At 54.3% G+C, this 22,168-nt stretch overlaps 1 protein-coding gene and 1 pseudogene across 1 annotated transcript in view; one reads left to right on the forward strand and one right to left on the reverse strand.

Annotated features, from left to right (window-relative positions):
• The window catches only part of LOC120924756 (kunitz-type U19-barytoxin-Tl1a-like), a 36,294-nt gene that overhangs the window by 11,614 nt on the left and 2,512 nt on the right, over positions 1–22,168 (reverse strand). Inside the window, exons 2-4 of the mRNA XM_040335783.1 lie at positions 15,237–15,428; positions 13,700–13,876; positions 4,110–4,163 (exon numbers count right to left, since the gene is read on the reverse strand). Coding sequence (XP_040191717.1) covers positions 4,110–4,163; positions 13,700–13,876; positions 15,237–15,428 — 423 coding nt within the window. The remainder of the gene's footprint in view (positions 1–4,109; positions 4,164–13,699; positions 13,877–15,236; positions 15,429–22,168) is intronic.
• Positions 7,501–7,631, forward strand: LOC120925160 (annotated as a pseudogene).

Below are 22,168 nucleotides of genomic sequence, written 5' to 3' on the forward strand. Positions count from 1 at the left end.
ACAGAGATGTGGTTGGGGGTGGGGAGCACAGGGACGGTGGTTTAGTAGTGAACACATGGACGGTGGTTGGGGGTGGGGAACACAGAGACGTAGTTGTGGGTGGGGAGCACAGGGACGATAGTGGGTGGGGGGTTGGGGGACACAGAGACTTGGTTGGGGGTTGGGTGTAGGGAACACATGGACGGTGGTGGTGGGTGGGGAACACAGAGACGTAGTTGGGGGTGGGGAGCACAGGGACGGTGGTTGGGTGTAGGGAACACATGGACGGTGGTTGGGGGTGGGGAACACAGAGATGTGGTTGGGGGTGGGGAGCACAGGGACGATAGTTTAGTAGTGAACACATGGACGGTGGTGGGGGGTGGGGAACACAGAGATGTGGTTGGGGGTGGGGAGCACAGGGACGATAGTTTAGTAGTGAACACATGGACGGTGGTGGTGGGTGGGGAACACAGAGATGTGGTTGGGGGTGGGGAGCACAGGGACGATAGTTTAGTAGTGAACACATGGACGGTGGTGGGGGGTGGGGAACACAGAGATGTGGTTGGGGGTGGGGAGCACAGGGACGATAGTTTAGTAGTGAACACATGGACGGTGGTGGTGGGTGGGGAACACAGAGATGTGGTTGGGGGTGGGGAGCACAGGGACGATAGTTTAGTAGTGAACACATGGACGGTGGTGGTGGGTGGGGAACACAGAGATGTGGTTGGGGGTGGGGAACACAGAGACGTAGTTGTGGGTGGGGAGCACAGGGACGATAGTGGGTGGGGGGTTGGGGGACACAGAGACTTGGTTGGGGGTTGGGTGTAGGGAACACATGGACGGTGGTTGGGGGTGGGGAACACAGAGACGTAGTTGGGGGTGGGGAGCACAGGGACGGTGGTTGGGTGTAGGGAACACATGGACGGTGGTTGGGGGTGGGGAACACAGAGATGTGGTTGGGGGTGGGGAGCACAGGGACGATAGTTTAGTAGTGAACACATGGACGGTGGTGGTGGGTGGGGAACACAGAGATGTGGTTGGGGGTGGGGAGCACAGGGACGATAGTTTAGTAGTGAACACATGGACGGTGGTGGTGGGTGGGGAACACAGAGATGTGGTTGGGGGTGGGGAGCACAGGGACGATAGTTTAGTAGTGAACACATGGACGGTGGTGGTGGGTGGGGAACACAGAGATGTGGTTGGGGGTGGGGAACACAGAGACGTAGTTGTGGGTGGGGAGCACAGGGACGATAGTGGGTGGGGGGTTGGGGGACACAGAGACTTGGTTGGGGGTTGGGTGTAGGGAACACATGGACGGTGGTGGGGGGTGGGGAACACAGAGATGTGGTTGGGGGTGGGGAGCACAGGGACGGTGGTTGGGTGTAGGGAACACATGGACGGTGGTTGGGGGTGGGGAACACAGAGATGTGGTTGGGGGTGGGGAGCACAGGGACGATAGTTTAGTAGTGAACACATGGACGGTGGTGGTGGGTGGGGAACACAGAGATGTGGTTGGGGGTGGGGAGCACAGGGACGATAGTTTAGTAGTGAACACATGGACGGTGGTTGGGGGTGGGGAACACAGAGATGTGGTTGGGGGTGGGGAGCACAGGGACGATAGTTTAGTAGTGAACACATGGACGGTGGTGGTGGGTGGGGAACACAGAGATGTGGTTGGGGGTGGGGAACACAGAGACGTAGTTGTGGGTGGGGAGCACAGGGACGATAGTGGGTGGGGGGTTGGGGGACACAGAGACTTGGTTGGGGGTTGGGTGTAGGGAACACATGGACGGTGGTGGTGGGTGGGGAACACAGAGACGTAGTTGGGGGTGGGGAGCACAGGGACGGTGGTTGGGTGTAGGGAACACATGGACGGTGGTTGGGGGTGGGGAACACAGAGATGTGGTTGGGGGTGGGGAGCACAGGGACGATAGTTTAGTAGTGAACACATGGACGGTGGTGGTGGGTGGGGAACACAGAGATGTGGTTGGGGGTGGGGAGCACAGGGACGATAGTTTAGTAGTGAACACATGGACGGTGGTGGGGGGTGGGGAACACAGAGATGTGGTTGGGGGTGGGGAGCACAGGGACGATAGTTTAGTAGTGAACACATGGACGGTGGTGGTGGGTGGGGAACACAGAGATGTGGTTGGGGGTGGGGAACACAGAGACGTAGTTGTGGGTGGGGAGCACAGGGACGATAGTGGGGGGGGGGTTGGGGGACACAGAGACTTGGTTGGGGGTTGGGTGTAGGGAACACATGGACGGTGGTGGTGGGTGGGGAACACAGAGACGTAGTTGGGGGTGGGGAGCACAGGGACGGTGGTTGGGTGTAGGGAACACATGGACGGTGGTTGGGGGTGGGGAACACAGAGATGTGGTTGGGGGTGGGGAGCACAGGGACGATAGTTTAGTAGTGAACACATGGACGGTGGTGGTGGGTGGGGAACACAGAGATGTGGTTGGGGGTGGGGAGCACAGGGACGATAGTTTAGTAGTGAACACATGGACGGTGGTGGTGGGTGGGGAACACAGAGATGTGGTTGGGGGTGGGGAGCACAGGGACGGTGGTTTAGTAGTGAACACATGGACGGTGGTTGGGGGTGGGGAACACAGAGACGTAGTTGTGGGTGGGGAGCACAGGGACGATAGTGGGTGGGGGGTTGGGGGACACAGAGACTTGGTTGGGGGTTGGGTGTAGGGAACACATGGACGGTGGTGGTGGGTGGGGAACACAGAGACGTAGTTGGGGGTGGGGAGCACAGGGACGGTGGTTGGGTGTAGGGAACACATGGACGGTGGTTGGGGGTGGGGAACACAGAGATGTGGTTGGGGGTGGGGAGCACAGGGACGATAGTTTAGTAGTGAACACATGGACGGTGGTGGTGGGTGGGGAACACAGAGATGTGGTTGGGGGTGGGGAGCACAGGGACGATAGTTTAGTAGTGAACACATGGACGGTGGTGGTGGGTGGGGAACACAGAGATGTGGTTGGGGGTGGGGAGCACAGGGACGATAGTTTAGTAGTGAACACATGGACGGTGGTGGTGGGTGGGGAACACAGAGATGTGGTTGGGGGTGGGGAGCACAGGGACGATAGTTTAGTAGTGAACACATGGACGGTGGTTGGGGGTGGGGAACACAGAGACGTAGTTGTGGGTGGGGAGCACAGGGACGATAGTGGGTGGGGGGTTGGGGGACACAGAGACTTGGTTGGGGGTTGGGTGTAGGGAACACATGGACGGTGGTGGTGGGTGGGGAACACAGAGACGTAGTTGGGGGTGGGGAGCACAGGGACGGTGGTTGGGTGTAGGGAACACATGGACGGTGGTTGGGGGTGGGGAACACAGAGATGTGGTTGGGGGTGGGGAGCACAGGGACGATAGTTTAGTAGTGAACACATGGACGGTGGTGGTGGGTGGGGAACACAGAGATGTGGTTGGGGGTGGGGAGCACAGGGACGATAGTTTAGTAGTGAACACATGGACGGTGGTGGTGGGTGGGGAACACAGAGACGTAGTTGGGGGTGGGGAGCACAGGGACGGTGGTTGGGTGTAGGGAACACAGGGACGGTGGTTGGGGGTGGGGAACACAGAGATGTGGTTGGGGGTGGGGAGCACAGGGACGATAGTGGGGGTGGGGAACACAGGGACGTAGTTGGGGGTGGGGAGCACAGAGACGTAGTTGGGGGTGGGGAGCACAGGGACGGTGGTGGGGGTGGGGAACACAGAGATGTGGTTGGGGGTGGGGAGCACAGGGACGGTGGTGGGGGTGGGGAACACAGAGATGTGGTTGGGGGTGGGGAGCACAGGGACGGTGGTGGGGGTGGGGAACACAGAGATGTGGTTGGGGGTGGGGAGCACAGGGACGGTGGTTGGGTGTAGGGAACACATGGACGGTGGTTGGGGGTGGGGAACACAGAGATGTGGTTGGGGGTGGGGAGCACAGGGACGATAGTGGGGGGGGTGGGGAGCACAGAGACGTAGTTGGGGGTGGGGAGCACAGAGACGATAGTGGGGGGTTGGGGAACACAGAGACGTGGTTGGGGGTTGGGAGCACAGAGACGTGGTTGGGGGTGGGGAGCACAGGGACGATAGTGGGGGGTTGGGGAACACAGAGAGGGTTGTTACCGGCATCACTCTGAGAGGGAGGAGTCTGATTGGAGGCGCCGCCTCCTGTCCTTCCTGAAAGGGGATAACATAGAACAATCCGTCATTCCGGAATTCCGGGAATAAATCACATTTTATATTATTCTGGATTTTGGAGTTTTTTACTTAAAGCGGAGCTCCGCCCTAAAAATGAACTTTCTAGTAACAGCTTTGCCTTTAATGTAAAGATTTTTGTTTAAAACATTTTTTACTTCCTTCTATCTGGCTGTTACTAGGCAGATTTCGGAATCTGCCTAGTTCCTGGTCCTAGGTGGTTCAACTTCCTGTCCTAAGACCCCATTGCCTCCTGGGAAATCATGACACTCATTTCCCAGCATGCACCTCTCCCTGAAAACCAGGAACTGGGCTTCACATGCCCCCCACACATATGGATACGCCCACACATATGATGGACACGCCCACACATATAATGGATACGCCCACACATATGATGGACACGCCCACACATATAATGGATACGCCCACACATATGATGGATACGCCCACACATATGATGGATACGCCCACACGTATGATGGATACGCCCACACGTATGATGGACACGCCCACACGTATGATGGACACACCCACACATATGACGGACACGCCCACACATATGACGGACACGCCCACACATATGATGGACACACCCACACGTATGATGGACACGCCCACACGTATGATGGACACGCCCACACGTATGATGGACACACCCACACGTATTATGGACACGCCCACACGTATGATGGACACACCCACACATATGACGGACACGCCCACACATATGACGGATACGCCCACACACATGATGGATACGCCCACACATATGATGGATACGCCCACACACATGATGGATACGCCCACACACATGATGGATACGCCCACACACATGACGGATACGCCCACACACATGACGGATACGCCCACACACATGATGGATACGCCCACACACATGACGGATACGCCCACACACATGATGGATACGCCCACACATATGATGGATACGCCCACACACATGATGGATACGCCCACACACATGACGGATACGCCCACACACATGATGGATACGCCCACACATATGATGGATACGCCCACACACATGACGGATACGCCCACACACATGATGGATACGCCCACACATATGATGGATACGCCCACACACATGATGGATACACCCACACATATGATGGATACGCCCACACATATGATGGATACGCCCACACACATGATGGATACGCCCACACACATGATGGATACGCCCACACCTATGATGGATACGCCCACACCTATGATGGACACGCCCACACATATGATGGATACGCCCACACACATGATGGATACGCCCACACATATGATGGATACGCCCACACACATGATGGATACGCCCACACATATGATGGATACGCCCACACACATGATGGATACGCCCACACATATGATGGATACGCCCACCCATATGATGGATACGCCCACACCTATGATGGACACGCCCACACCTATGAAGGATACGCCCACAATAGAGCTGGAAGGATAGAAGGCAACGATTGGGGAATATCTAATGTGAGTCATTTTAGCATGAGAAGAATTTCTCCCGGATCTCCACTTTAAATGACCAAAATGGTTCTACAAATTGTATTTGTCAGAATTTCACCCACCCATCCATTCATTGGGCGGCCCTGACTCACAGATCTCTGTGTTAGAGAGGAATTTGGGACCCGGAATTTCGGAGACTCTGAAGTGATATTCGGATGGGAAAAGGACCTCCTGACTCCAGGGACTCCTGACTCCAGGGACTCCTGACTCCAGGGACTCCCGACTCCAGGGATTCCTGACTCCAGGGACTCACAACTCCAGGGACTCCCGACTCCAGGGACTCCCGACTCCAGGGACTGCTGACTCCAGGGACTGCTGACTCCAGGGACTCACAACTCCAGGGACTCACAACTCCAGGGACTCCCGACTCCAGGGACTCCCGACTCCAGGGACTGCTGACTCCAGGGACTCACAACTCCAGGGACTCACAACTCCAGGGACTCCCGACTCCAGGGATTCCTGACTCCAGGGACTCACAACTCCAGGGACTCACAACTCCAGGGACTGCTGACTCCAGGGACTGCTGACTCCAGGGACTGCTGACTCCAGGGACTACAGGGACTGCTGACTCCAGGGACTCCAGTCCTCACAGGAAGTAGTATTCGGTGTGATGGGGGGTGGGGAGGAGTAGAGAGATCCCCGGTTGGAGTGCGACACATTGGCTGGAAGTTGCCGGATAACCAGACCGGGACGGTGATAACCCGGGGGGGGGAGGGGGGAGTCCCATCAATGAACTCAGAATTTCATTATATTTTGTGCGGAGGACAAGCGGACTTTTGCATTGTTTTTGGTTTTGCCGCTGAAAACGTTTTTTTGTGTTTTTCCTGAAAATAAAAGTAAAACCTTTTTTGTTTAAATTTAAAGGGTTTTGTAGAGGATTCCCGGGGAGCCGATCCCCCAAACTCTACACTCCTCTTTATATATATATCTGGGTCCAGATTCACAAAGCACTTACGCCAAAGTATAACAAGTTACGCCGGCGTAAGTGCAAATGTGCGTCGTTGTATCTGTGCGCCGGACCCACAAAAAACATGCGCCTAAAACCAGGCTACACCGCGCCGACGTATCTTCCACACGCCGGCGTAGGGTGAGCGCACATTTAGGCTGGACGCATGGTGGCGCTCCCATTGATCAGCCATTCAAATATGCAAATGAGGGAAATACGGCGATTCACGAACGTGCGTGTGCCCGGCGCAGGCTACACTAGATGCGCGTAAGTTGTACGTCCGGCGTAAAGTTATTCCCCATAAAGGAGGCGCAATCCAGCAACAGACATGCTCAGGTCTGCACCAGGGAACACAAGCCGGCGTATTTTGCGTTGGACGTGCGTCTGGCTGGGCGTAGGTTCCGTTCACGCCGTACGCAGTGATCCAGCGTATCTTAGGCAGTTGTGCCGACGTGGTTGTGAGCAAGCGCAGGGGGATGCGTCCACGTCACGGCTCATACGTATCTGTCTGGCGCTCGGCCCATCATTTGCATGGGGTCACGCCTCATTTGCATGGGTCACGCCCACTTCCACCTACGCCCTCAAAACCTACGCCACGCTGACACAGCGTTGGGAGCAATAGCTTGCTGAATGCAATGCTTGCGTATGCGCTACGGCGGTGTAATGTGCGCCCACACTATGGGAATCTGGGCCATTCTGTCTGTCGCTTTGGTTGCCATCACTAATCTGATCACCGTCTGGTGTCTGCAGATCTCGTCTCTCAGATCTCCATGCTGGGTGTTGTAGTACTTCTGCAGTCCACTATTTCTGGTGAGTTACCAGTTATTAGCCTAGATCGCTTCTCTGCCTTTTGGCTAAGATCAAGTGTAGTATCTGTTCTTATCAGTTGCCAATAGGTGGTGCTAAGCTGACTGTCCCCGGTACCCTGTGGCAGGGGGAAAGGGATGGCAGTCGGCGGACGCTAAGCCTGTTGGTGTGGAGGTGGAAGCCTTCTGATGTGGACAGAGAGGCATGAGGTCGAAGCCAAGAGGCCGGGTCCCTGGCCGTTGGCCTGGATTTGGTGGTATCTGCCCCAGTCAGTTGTTCTGGAGGGAACCCTTGCTTCTCCTTTAACCGGGATGGAGCAGGTAGTACTTCCAGAATGTGATTAGGTGGGAGAGATAGGGGTTGTGGGTAGAGTCTGCGTCAGTAGGCTCTCCCCAACCTCTTCTCCCACCTTCCTGGCTGGGAAGGGTGCTGCCGGTCCGGACCGGGGGCTAGGGACCGTTGAAAAGCCTGTGGAGATTGTGCCCCTGGAGTGGCAGTCCAGGGGTGCCATACATTGCACGAGTGTTTGAGGGGCACTCATCGTGTGGCACCTTCAGGTCACTGATCTCCACAACACACTTTTCACACCTGCCGCTTGGGCCGGGCCTTTTGGCTAGGACCAGTGGAATTTTTATCCTGGCCGGAGGGCCGGCCATCGTATTTCACATTGGTCACTTTCCTCACCTTCCCATCTTCCTTTTCCCCACTTTCTTTTATTATTTTTACCCCGTGTTCTGTTTTGTTTGTCACTCTTTTTGTTGGTGCTTGCACTTTTAGTGTGGCGAGTAGGGTGCTGGTCCTCGGGCCGGTCTCTGAAAGTCTTGGGAGTTGGTGGACTCGGCCTTCTGGTTAGGTTCACCGGCTCTCATGGGGTCTCCCTTCGGGGGGAGAGCCTCACCGAGGAGGGTTCTGTTTCGGCAGTCCCTCTGAGGATGTTGAGTCCTTGTGGCTTCGGCTGCTTGGACCAAGATGGGTCCATATGGCTTCGGCTGTATGGACCACAGTTTACTCTTTTCCCTGCCAGGAGCCTAACGCCCCGGGGGATCAGAGACGGGTCCTTTTCGGAGGACCACTGACGTATGCACCCGTCGCAGTTTTTTGTGATGTCACTCTTTAGGTGTGTGCACATTTTTCCCTGCACCGGGTGGAGTTTTTGGGTTGTGTTTTGCACGCCACAGGCTTTTCAAAAAAAAATTAGCCTAGATTGGGGTCATCTCTGGAGTCCTGTTCTAGGTTGAGGCTCTGCCGGTTCTAGACTCACAGGGCCAGATTCATATAGAGATACGACAGTATATCTCCTGATACGCCGTCGTATCTCAGAGTTGCGTCGGTCGTATCTATGCGCCTGATTCATAGAATCAGTTACGCATAGATATCCCTAAGATCCGACAGGTGTAATTGTTTTACACTGTCGGATCTTAACTGCAATTTTAAAATGGCCGCTGGGGGCGTTCTCGCTGATTTACGGCGACGATATGTAAATCAGCGAGATACGCCAATTCACGAACGTACGCAGGCCCGACGCAGTCACTTTACGCCGTTTACGTAAGGGTTTTCCCGGCGTATATTTACCCCTGCTTCTATGAGGCGCAGCCAATGTTAAGTATGGCCGTCGTTCCCGCGACGAAATTTGAATGTTTTACGTCGTATTCCTAAGTCGTCCGCGAATAGGGATTTATGGAAATGACGCTCACGTCGGCTTCATTGATGTTTTCCGACGTGAGTTGGAGCATGCGCACTGGGCTATTTTTACGGCCGGCAAATGCGCAGTTTCGATCGGCGTGGGGGCGCGCTTAATTTGAATACAAGCCACCCCCTTTGAATTACGCGGCCTTGCGCCAGGCCATTTACACTACGCCCCCGCAAATTACGGAGCAAGTGCTTTGAGAATACGGCACTTTCTCCAGTAAGTTGCGGCGGTGTAGTGTAAATGGCTTACGCTACCCTGCCACGGATTCTATATGAATCTGGCCCGTAGTCCTCCCTTCCTCTAGAGAAGGTTCCGGTTCCTTTGGTTACCTGCAGGTCCGCGCCATAGCCTGTGAGGGGAGGGCAACTTCATATGACCCTCCCCCCTATAACAGGGCTATAGAGGCCACGCCTGTGATACATTTGCCTATATGTCTCAGTGTACTGCTCCCTGCTAGCCATATGGGTAGAGGTAGAAAGGAATTTCATGTGTGATTCATTCCTCTGACCGGTTATTGAAGTGCTAATGTCCCCTCACTATTCTAAACGTTAATTGATCTATTGTGTTGTGTGAAGAAGATCTGTGTTTACCCTTAAAAGATGAGTATTGTATCATCAGGCTAAATGATTAGAGAAGTAGTACCGTATTTATTCGAGTATAACGCGCACCCGTGTATAACGCGCACCCGTGTATAACGCGCACCCCTAATTTTCAATTAAAAATCGGTATAAAATCATTGTAATTGCCAAAAATCATTTATGTCCAGCCGTGCCCCCTGTATGTGTCCAGCCGTGCCCCCTGTATGTGTCCAGCCGTGCCCCCTGTATGTGTCCAGCCGTGCCCCCTGTATGTGTCCAGCCGTGCCCCCTGTATGTGTCCAGCCGTGCCCCCTGTATGTGTCCAGCCGTGCCCCCTGTATGTGTCCATCCGTGCCCCCTGTATGTGTCCAGCCGTGCCCCCTTACCTTTAATCACGCGGCGCGCGGGAACATTACAGACAGCGTTCGTTTGAACAGCTGTTTTCCCTGCCACGCATAGACACTCCCCCTCGTTCGCGATTGGACAGATCCGTCCAAGGGGGAGTGTCTACGCGCGGCAGGGAAAACAGCTATTCAAACGAAAGTTGTCTAATGTTCCCCCGCGCCGCGTGATTAACGTTGTAGCGGCGTTTGTGGCTTCGGTGGCGGCGGCGGTAGCAGCGGCGTGTGCGGCGGCGGTAGCAGCGGCGGTAGCGGCGGGGGGGAAAAAGTCCTCGAGTATAACGCGCACCCAAACTTTGAACTTTTTTTGGGGTATAAAATTTTGCGCGTTATACTCGAATAAATACGGTATGTTAATTATTCTGATTGCTTCAGTGTATTAATTAACTCCACTGATGTCTTTATCTAAAGAAACGTGTCTGCATGGTCGGCTCCGACTTGTCTCCTATAATCTGTATGGGAAACCCCACTGTGTGAGGGGGGCGTTCCTAACAGGCTGTAACCACATATAAGCTGAGTTTTTGTAACATTAAAGTGTCTTGTTCTAGCAGTAAGCTTGGCATGTGTGGCTTTCTGGGCGATTCCAGGGATATGCCTCCTCGTGGAATATTGGGGTGATTTTCATTATGGGAAGAAGGGAACGTTGACGGGGATATCATACCGATACCGTCACAATTGGTTGGTAGCAGTGGGATTTTCCTTTCTATTCCCCTTCACACCCGGATTCCAAGCAGACACTGGAAGAACTACTGGAAGTTTGTGGAAGGATTGCTAGCAACAAAACCAAGCGGGTCATCATAGCAGAATCAATGGAGATAGACCAGGAGGACGGGATTGCAGCAACGCCAGCAGTACAAGAGATGGAGACACCAGTGATTCAGGAGGAGGAATCGCCAGCCAACAAGCTAATGAGAGAGAAGCTAGCGTGGTTCGGCCCGAACCCAACGCCGGATGTGGTGCTGAAAGTGATGGACCTGTTAGCGAAGGAGGCTAAAGAAATAAGAGACGCAGAACTACAGAAGGATAAAGAAATAAGAGACGCAGAACTACAGAAGGATAAACAAATAAGAGACGCAGAGCTACAGAAGGATAAACAAATAAGGGACGCAGAACTACAGTTAAAACTGGCATCAGTCCAACAAGCAGCCGCACATTCTCCAAACAGTGAGTACAGCACAGCAGACGCAAGGAAGATTCCGTTTAGCGCTTTTAAAGCTTTTGATGAAAAGGACTGTGAGATTGATAACTTCCTGGCGGATTTTGAGCGACAATGTAACCTGCACCGAATAGCTAGAGGAGACTGGGTTGCAATATTGTCAGGCAAACTGTCAGGCAAAGCTTCTGATGCTTTCCGGACCGTGCCAGATCAGGATATCCATAGCTACGCCCGGGTTAAAGAAGCGCTCCTAGCTCGTTATGCAGTAACCGACAGAAGTCCCACCGACAGAAGTTCAGGGACTCACGCAAAACCACGGAAGACTCTTACGCGGAATGGGCATGCCAGTTGTCCCGGTCGGCCTCTAACTGGGTTAACAGCAGCCAGGCCACCACCGCAGAGGACATTTTGCAACTAATGCTCCTGGAGCAATTTTACAATCACATCCAGATGGACGTCAAAGACTGGGTGAGAGATCGCAGGCCCATGACTCTACCAGATGCCGCGAAGTTGGCGGATGAATATGCGGATACTCGCAAGACGAACCAGGTCACACCACGGGTACAACCTCCACGACCAACGGCGCCCTCACACCCACCAGCCGCTAGATACCAACCTCCTAACAGACCGGTGACATCTAGCCCTCGCTACCCACGCCAGGAGGACAACGAACAACGCTGCTTCCGGTGCAAACAGCTGGGTCACTTCAAGCAGAATTGCCCCATGGACGACAACACCAGGTCAAATTGGTCTCAACCTGGGTACCGCCCACCAGCAGCAGCCCATTGTGTAGACTCGGCTTGGGATCTCCAGGAGCTGGGTCCGGAAGAACCATCGGACACCGTTTACAAAGTCCTCACGGTACAATCGGGTATTACGGACAACAGGGAACACCATCGTCAGCTGGTCATGGGCGACAGCCATGAGACGGAGGGGCCCTGGAGGGAGCTGGGCAGAAAGAGGCACCGCCAGCTACCCCCCAAGAAGAAGAGGTCCTGGAAGCCGTATAACAAGCGGACCTGGGAGGAGAAGAAGCGACTGGAGGAGAGGGAGTCGCAGCGGGCATCCCAGATGCGGGCCGAGATGTTCACCAAGGGCCCACCGGTGGCCCCTTACACCACCACCCAGTTCCTGATGATGAAGGACCACGTGGAGAGCCTGCAGGACATGAGCAAGCAGGAGCTGATCCGTGAGTACATAGAGCTGGAGGAATGCATAAGCCGCATGGAGGAGGAGAACAACCACCTGAGGTCACAGCAGGCTGACCCCCCCAGGCTCCATGAACTGGAGATGGAGCTGGAGAAGCTCCAAGAGGAGAACCGGCGGCTGCGGAGGGAGCAGGGGGTGGCTGATCTTATGGGGCTCTGATTCCCCTCCCCCCCCGAACTCTGAGCACCAGTGCTACAGCATTTCAACAAATATAACTTTTTCTTTTTATGAATCTCCTGTGATTGTCACTTCAGAGCCATAACCTGCCCCTCCCATAGCGGGACACCTAGACGGCGGCGCACAGACCCATTCGCTGTCTTCACACTGACTTCTGGTGACTTTGCAGATCGCACAAAGACTTGGGGACTGACCGACGTGTGATCTGACGACCCGGTGGCATACCTGAGTCTGAAGCAGTTGTCAAGGGAGTTAACCTCGGACTAAAAGCTCTGAACCCGTCAACCCTACTGGACCAGGGAAGGTCCAACCAGGTTTGCCGGAGCAGGGAGCAAAAGGGGGGCCATTGTGATACATTTGCCTATATGTCTCAGTTTACTGCTCCCTGCTAGCCATATGGTTAGAGGTAGAAAGGAATTTCATGTGTGATTCATTCCTCTGACAGGTTATTGACGTGCTAATGTCCCCTCACTATTCTAAAGGGTAATTGATCTATTGTGTTGTGTGAAGAAGATCTGTGTTTACCCTTAAAAGATGTGTATTGTATCATCAGGCTAAATGATTAGAGAAGTAGTATGTTAATTATTCTGATTGCTTCAGTGTAGTAATTAACTCCCCTGATGTCTTTATCTAAAGAAACGTGTCTGCATGGTCGGCTCCGACTTGTCTCCTATAATCTGTATGGGAAACCCCACTGTGTGAGGGGGGCGTTCCTAACAGGCTGTAACCACATATAAGCTGAGTTTTTGTGTCATTAAAGTGTCTTGTTCTAGCAGTAAGCTTGTCTCATGTGTGGCTTTCTGGGCGATTCCAGGGATATCCCTCCTCGTGGAATATTGGGGTGATTTCCGTTATGGGAAGAAGGGAACGTTGACGGGGATATCATACCGATACCGTCACAACGCCCCTTCTCTCCCTCCCTCCCTCTGGATCACATAATTCTGTATGGTCATCCCACAAGTGGGCGGAATCTGCAGACAATCAGGACAATGATTGGAGGGTTCCGGGTACAAACCTTTCTTTGGGATGATGCAGAGGGCGGAGCACTTCTCCCAGCTCTCAAATCTGTTTCCGTTTCCCTGACAACCCCCCCAGATGAAGGTGTCGCAGACCTCCTTCTCCTTGTCATAGTACCACATGATGATGTGAGCCAGGCAAGGCCCCGCCTCCATCGTGAGGTTACACGCTGCGCCTGCACAGAAAAGTCATAGAGATCAGATATATGACTCCACCCATATACAGTGATGTCATCCCTCATCTCTGACTCCACCCATATACAGTGATGTCATCCCTCATCTCTGACTCCACCCATATACAGTGATGTCATCCCTCATCTCTGACTCCACCCATATACAGTGATGTCATCCCTCATCTCTGACTCCACCAATATACAGTGATGTCATCCCTCACCTCTGACTCCACCCATATACATAGATATCCCTCACTTCTGACTCCACCCATATACAGTGATGTCATCCCTCATCTCTGACTCCACCCATATACAGTGATGTCATCCCTCATCTCTGACTCCACCAATATACAGTGATGTCATCCCTCACCTCCTACTCCACCCATATACATAGATATCATCCCTCATCTCTGACTCCACCCATATACAGTGATGTCATCCCTCACCTCCTACTCCACCCATATACATAGATATGCCTCACTTCTGACTTCACCCATATACAGTCATGTCATCCCTCAGCTCTGACTCCACCCATATACATAGATATCCCTCACCTCTGACTCCACCCATATACAGTGATGTCACCCCTCACCTCTGACTCCACCCATATACATAGATATCATCCCTCATCTCTGACTCCACCCATATACAGTGATGTCATCCCTCACCTCCTACTCCACCCATATACATAGATATGCCTCACTTCTGACTTCACCCATATACAGTCATGTCATCCCTCAGCTCTGACTCCACCCATCATCCCTCAACTTTGACTCCACCCATATACACTGATGTCATCTCTCACCTCTGATTCCACCCATATACAATGATGTCATCCCTCACCTCTGACTCCACCCATATACAGTAATGTCATCCCTCACCTCTGATTCCACCCATATACAGTGATGTCACCCCTCACCTCTGACTCCACCCATATACATAGATATCCCTCCCTTCTGACTCCACCCATATACAATGATGTCATCCCTCACCTCCTACTCCACCCATATACATAGATATCCCTCACCTCTGACTCCACCCATATACAATGATGTCATTCCTCACCTCTGATTCCACCCATATACAGTGATGTCATCCCTCACCTCTGACTCCACCCATATACATAGATATCCCTCCCTTCTGACTCCACCCATATACAATGATGTCATCCCTCACCTCCTACTCCACCCATATACATAGATATCCCTCACCTCTGACTCCACCCATATACAATGATGTCATTCCTCACCTCTGATTCCACCCATATACAGTGATGTCATCCCTCACCTCTGACTCCACCCATATACAATCATGTCATCCCTCACCTCTGACTCCACCCATATACAAAGCTATCACCCCTTACCTTCTGGTGGGAAGAGTTGGTTGTACTGAGTGGAGCAGCGCTTCATACAGTCGTCCTCAGTCAGGAAGACGTTGGGGGCGGTTCCAGAGTTTTTTGCCATGAAGGGTTTACACCGGTCCTGGGATCTGACATATGTCCATAAGACGTTCGATCCAGATTCAGAAATCGACACCGACTGATTACACTCCGAATCTACAGAACAAAACCAACAAAAGGAGATGGGAGGGGAGGAGGACGGGAGACGGAAGGGAGGAGTAGAGGAAGGGAGACGGAAGGGAGGAGTAGAGGAAGGGAGATGGGAGGGAGGAGTAGAGGATAGGGGATGGAAGGGAGGAGTAGAGGAAGGGAGGAGTAGAGGACGGGAGACGGAAGGGAGGAGTAGAGGAAGGGAGGAGTAGAGGACGGGAGAGGGAGGGGAGGAGTAGAGGATGGAAGACAGAAGGGAGGAGTAGAGGACTGGAGATGGAAGGGAAGACTAGAGGACGGGATATGGAAGGGAAGAGTAGAGGACGGGAGATGGAAGGGAGGAGTAGAGGACGGGAGAGGGAAGGGAGAAGTAGAGGACGGGAGATGGAAGGGATGAGTAAACGACAGGAGAGGGAAGGGAGAAGTAGAGGATGGGAGATGGAAGGGAGGAGTAGAGGATGGGAGACGGAAGGGAGGAGTAGAGGATGGGAGATGGAAGGGAAGAGTAGAGGATGGGAGACAGGAGGGAGGAGTAGAGGACAGGAGAGGGAAGGGAGGAGTAGAGGACAGGAGAGGGAAGGGAGGAGTAGAGGATGGGAGATGGAAGGGAGGAGTAGATGACCGGAGATGGAAGGCAAGAGTAGAGGACGGGAGATGGAAGGGAGGAGTAGAGGACGGGAGACGGAAGGGAAGAGTAGAGGACAGGAGATAGAAGGGAGGAGTAGAGGACGGGAGACGGAAGGGAGGAGTAGAGGACAGGAGATAGAAGGGAGGAGTAGAGGACGGGAGACGGAAGGGAGGAGTAGAGGACAGGAGATGGAAGGGAGGAGTAGAGGACGGGAGACGGAAGGGAGGAGTAGAGGATGAGAGATGGAAGATAGGAGTAGAGGATCAGAGACAGAGAGCAAAAGAAGAGGATGGGAGACAGAAGAGAGAAGTAGAGGACGGGAGGAGTATAGGATAGGGGATGGAAGGGAGGAGTAGAGGACAGGAGGAGTAGAGGATGGGAGATGGAAGGAAGGAGTAGAGGATGAGAGGCGGAGGGCAAAAGAAGAGGATGGGAGACGGAAGAGAGGAGTAAAGGATGGGAGAGGGATAGGAAGAGTATAGAATAGGAGAGGGGAGGAAAGGTATGTGTAGAGGACGGTAGAAGGAAGGGAGGTGTAGAGGACTGAAAGGAAAGTGAGGTGTAGAGGACAGGGAAGGGAAGGAAGGAGTAGAGAAGGGTAGATGGAAGGGAGGAGTAGAGGACAGGAGAGTGGAGGGAAGGGAGGAGTAGAGGACGGGAGAGGGAAGGGAGGAGTAGAGGACGGGAGAGGGAAGGGAGGAGTAGGGGATGGTAGAGGGAAGGGAGGAGTAGAGGACGGGAGACGGAAGGGAGGAGTAGAGGACAGGAGAGGGAAGGGAAGTGTAGAGGACGGGAGAGGGATAGGAGGAGTAGAGGATGGGAAAACTGAGGGAAGGGAGGAGTAGAGGAAGGGAGAGAGGAGGAAAGGGAGGAGTAGAGGACGGTAGATGGAAGGGAGAAGTAGAGGACAGGGGAGGAAAGGTAGGAGTAGAGGACGGGAGAGGGAAGGGAAGAGTAGAGGACGGGAGAGGGAAGGGAGGAGTAGAGGACGGGAGAGGGAAGGGAGGAGTAGAGGACAGGGGAGGAAAGGGAGTATTAGAGGACAATGGATGGAATGGAGGAGTAGAGGACAGGAGAGGGAAGGGAAGAGTAGAGGACGGGAGAGGGAAGGGAGGAGTAGAGGACGGGAGAGGGAAGGGAGGAGTAGAAGATGGGAGACGGGAGGGAGGAGTAGAGGACAGGAGAGGGAAGGGAGGAGTAGAGGACAGGAGAGGGAAGGGAGTAGTAGAGGACGGGAGAGGGAAGGGAGGAGTAGAGGACAGGAGAGGAAAGGGAGTAGTAGAGGACGGGAGAGGGAAGGGAGGAGTAGAGGACGGGAGAGGGAAGGGAGGAGTAGAGGACGGGAGAGGGAAGGGAGGAGTAGAGGACAGGAGAGGGAAGGGAGGAGTAGAGGACAGGAGAGGGACGGGAGTAGTAGAGGACAGGAGAGGGAAGGGAGTAATAGATGACGGGAGACGGGAGGAAGTAGTAGAGGACGGGAGACGGAAGGGAGTAGTAGAGGATGGGAGAGGGGAGGGAGTAGTAGAGGATGGGAGAGGGAAGGGAGGAGTAGAGGACGGGAGAGGGAAGGGAGGAGTAGAGGACGGGAGAGGGAAGGGAGGAGTAGAGGACGGGAGAGGGAAGGGAGGAGTAGAGGACGGGAGAGGGAAGGGAGTAGTAGAGGACGGGAGAGGGAAGGGAGGAGTAGAGGACAGGAGAGGGAAGGGAGGAGTAGAGGACAGGAGAGGGAAGGGAGGAGTAGAGGACAGGAGAGGGAAGGGAGGAGTAGAGGACAGGAGAGGGAAGGGAGTAGTAGAGGACAGGAGACGGGAGGGAGTAGTAGAGGACGGGAGAGGGAAGGGAGTAGTAGAGTATGGGAGAGGGAAGGGAGTAGTAGAGGACGGGAGAGGGAAGGGAGGAGTAGAGGACGGGAGAGGGAGGGGAGGAGTAGAGGACGGGAGAGGGAGGGGAGGAGTAGAGGACGGGAGAGGGAGGGGAGGAGTAGAGGACGGGAGAGGGAAGGGAGGAGTAGAGGACGGGAGAGGGAAGGGAAGAGTAGAGGATGGGAGAGGGAAGGGAGGAGTAGAGGACGGGAGAGGGAAGGGAGGAGTAGAGGACGGGAGAGGAAAGGGAGGAGTAGAGGACGGGAGAGGGAAGGGAGAAGTAGAGGACGGCAGAGGGAAGGGAGGAGTAGAGGACGGCAGAGGGAAGGGAGGAGTAGAGGAGGGGAGAGGGAGGGGAGGAGTAGAGGACGGGAGAGGGAAGGGAGAAGTAGAGGACGGCAGAGGGAAGGGAGGAGTAGAGGACGGGAGAGGGAAGGGAGGAGTAGAGGACGGGAGAGGGAGGGGAGGAGTAGAGGACGGGAGAGGGAAGGGAGAAGTAGAGGACGGCAGAGGGAAGGGAGGAGTAGAGGACGGGAGAGGGAAGGGAGGAGTAGAGGACGGGAGAGGGAGGGGAGGAGTAGAGGACGGGAGAGGGAAAGGGAGGAGTAGAGGACGGGAGAGGGAAGGGAGGAGTAGAGGACGGGAGAGGGAAGGGAGGAGTAGAGGACGGGAGAGGGAAGGGAGGAGTAGAGGACGGGAGAGGGAAGGGAGGAGTAGAGGACGGGAGAGGGAAGGGAGGAGTAGAGGACGGGAGAGGGAAGGGAGAAGTAGAGGATGGGAGAGGGAAGGGAGGAGTAGAGGACGGCAGAGGGAAGGGAGGAGTAGAGGACGGGAGAGGGAAGGGAGGAGTAGAGGACGGGAGAGGGAGGGGAGGAGTAGAGGACGGGAGAGGGAAGGGAGGAGTAGAGGACGGGAGAGGGAAGGGAGGAGTAGAGGACGGGAGAGGGAAGGGAGGAGTAGAGGACGGGAGGGAAGGGAAGGGAGGAGTAGAGGACGGGAGAGGGAAGGGAGGAGTAGAGGACGGGAGAGGGAAGGGAGGAGTAGAGGACGGGAGAGGGAAGGGAGAAGTAGAGGATGGGAGAGGGAAGGAGGAGTAGGACGGGAGAGGGAAGGGAGGAGTAGAGGACGGGAGAGGGAAGGGAGAAGTAGAGGATGGGAGAGGGAAGGGAGGAGTAGAGGACGGCAGAGGGATGGGACAGATAGCCCATCCATACTACCGACCACCTGACCTCAGCACTGCCACACCCCCCTAGATCATTGGAGCAACAGACCTGACCCTGATGGGGCCCCATGTACAGCTGGGGCCCCTGGGCATTGCCACTTGATAAGACGTCCCTGCTCTATGCCCCTCCTCCAGGTCACCACATCCACCACTCATGGGATCAGCTGGATATTTGATGGTCCATGGACATACTACGGAATATAATCCAGGCCTGGACATGAGGCGACCATATCGAACTAAAACAAGCCCGACCCCAACAGTGAGGAGCCCTCAGAGGACCATCCATCGCCCAGAACGTCCCGTGTTTTGTATTATTAGGTGAAGGCTGGCTGGGTGAGACAAGGTTACGTGTGAAAAGCATCAGACTGAAGCTGACCCTAAACCTCAGAAAAAGTGCAGACAATCGGCACGGGTACAGCTTCAGGTACAGCACCAGGTACAGCTCCGGGTACAGCACCGGGTACAGCACCGGGTACAGCTCCGGGTACAGCACCGGGTACAGCACCGGGTACAGGCCATATCCTCATTATATATCTTGTGACCCGTGTCCTCCTCTACATGTACAATGTGGTGACCCGTGTCCTCCTCTACATGTACAATCCGGTGCCCCGTGTCCTCTACATGTACAATCCGGTGACCCGTGTCCTCTACATGTACAATCCGGTGCCCCGTGTCCTCCTCTGCATGTACAATCCGGTGACCCGTGTCCTCCTCTACATGTACAATTCTGTGACCCGTGTCCTCTACATGTACAATCTGTTGACCCGTGTCCTCCTCTACATGTACAATCTGGTGCCCCGTGTCCTCCTCTACATGTACAATCCGGTGACCCGTGTCCTCCTCTACATGTACAATCCGGTGACCCGTGTCCTCCTCTACATGTATAATCTGGTGACCCGTGTCCTCCTCTACATGTACAATCCGGTGCCCCGTGTCCTCTACATGTACAGTCCGGTGCCCCGTGTCCTCCTCTACATGTACAATGTGGTGACCCGTGTCCTCCTCTACATGTACAATCCGGTGCCCCGTGTCCTCTACATGTACAATCCGGTGACCCGTGTCCTCTACATGTACAATCCGGTGCCCCGTGTCCTCCTCTGCATGTACAATCCGGTGACCCGTGTCCTCCTCTACATGTACAATTCTGTGACCCGTGTCCTCTACATGTACAATCTGTTGACCCGTGTCCTCCTCTACATGTACAATCTGGTGCCCCGTGTCCTCCTCTACATGTACAATCCGGTGACCCGTGTCCTCCTCTACATGTACAATCCGGTGACCCGTGTCCTCCTCTACATGTATAATCTGGTGACCCGTGTCCTCCTCTACATGTACAATCCGGTGCCCCGTGTCCTCTACATGTACAGTCCGGTGCCCCGTGTCCTCCTCTACATGTACAATCCGGTGACCCGTGTCCTCCTCTACATGTACAATCTGGTGACCCGTGTCCTCCTCTACATGTACAATCCGGTGCCCCGTGTCCTCCTCTACATGTACAATTCGGTGACCCGTGTCCTCCTCTACATGTACAATCTGGTGACCCGTGTCCTCCTCTACATGTACAATCTGGTGACCCGTGTCCTCTACATGTACAATTCGGTGACCCGTTTCCTCTACATGTACAATCCGGTGACCCGTGTCCTCTACATGTACAATCCGGTGCCCCGTGTCCTCCTCTACATGTACAATTCGGTGACCCGTTTCCTCTACATGTACAATCCGGTGACCCGTGTCCTCTACATGTACAATCCGGTGACCCGTGTCCTCCTCTACATGTACAATCCGGTGACCCGTGTCCTCTACATGTACAATCTGGTGACCCGTGTCCTCCTCTACATGTACAATCCGGTGCCCCGTGTCCTCTACATGTACAGTCCGGTGCCCCGTGTCCTCCTCTACATGTACAATCCGGTGACCCGTGTCCTCCTCTACATGTACAATCTGGTGACCCGTGTCCTCCTCTACATGTACAATCCGGTGCCCCGTGTCCTCCTCTACATGTACAATTCGGTGACCCGTGTCCTCCTCTACATGTACAATCTGGTGACCCGTGTCCTCCTCTACATGTACAATCTGGTGACCCGTGTCCTCCTCTACATGTACAATCTGGTGACCCGTGTCCTCCTCTACATGTACAATCTGGTGACCCGTGTCCTCCTCTACATGTACAATTCGGTGACCCGTTTCCTCTACATGTACAATCCGGTGACCCGTGTCCTCTACATGTACAATCCGGTGCCCCGTGTCCTCCTCTGCATGTACAATCCGGTGACCCATGTCCTCCTCTACATGTACAATCTGGTGACCCGTGTCCTCCTCTACATGTACAATCCGGTTACCCGTGTCCTCCTCTACATGTACAATCTGGTGCCCCGTGTCCTCCTCTACATGTACAATCCGGTGCCCCGTGTCCTCTACATGTACAATCTGTTGACCCGTGTCCTCCTCTACATGTACAATCTGGTGCCCCGTGTCCTCCTCTACATGTACAATCCGGTGACCCGTGTCCTCCTCTACATGTACAATCCGGTGACCCGTGTCCTCCTCTACATGTACAATCTGGTGCCCCGTGTCCTCCTCTACATGTACAATCTGGTGACCCGTGACCTCCTCTACATGTACAATCTGGTGACCCGTGTCCTCCTCTACATGTACAATCTGGTGCCCCGTGTCCTCTACATGTACAATCCGGTGCCCCGTGTCCTCCTCTACATGTACAATGTGGTGACCCGTGTCCTCCTCTACATGTACAATCCGGTGACCCGTGTCCTCCTCTACATGTACAATCCGGTGCCCCGTGTCCTCTACATGTACAATCCGGTGACCCGTGTCCTCCTCTACATGTACAATCCGGTGACACGTGTCCTCCTCTACATGTACAATCTGGTGACCCGTGTCCTCCTCTACATGTACAATCCGGTGCCCCGTGTCCTCCTCTACATGTACAATCCGGTGACCCGTGTCCTCCTCTACATGTACAATCTGGTGCCCCGTGTCCTCCTCTACATGTACAATCTGGTGACCCGTGTACTCT

Source organism: Rana temporaria, chromosome 1 (assembly GCF_905171775.1).
Source record: "Rana temporaria chromosome 1, aRanTem1.1, whole genome shotgun sequence".
NCBI classification, from domain to species: Eukaryota; Metazoa; Chordata; class Amphibia; order Anura; family Ranidae; genus Rana; species Rana temporaria.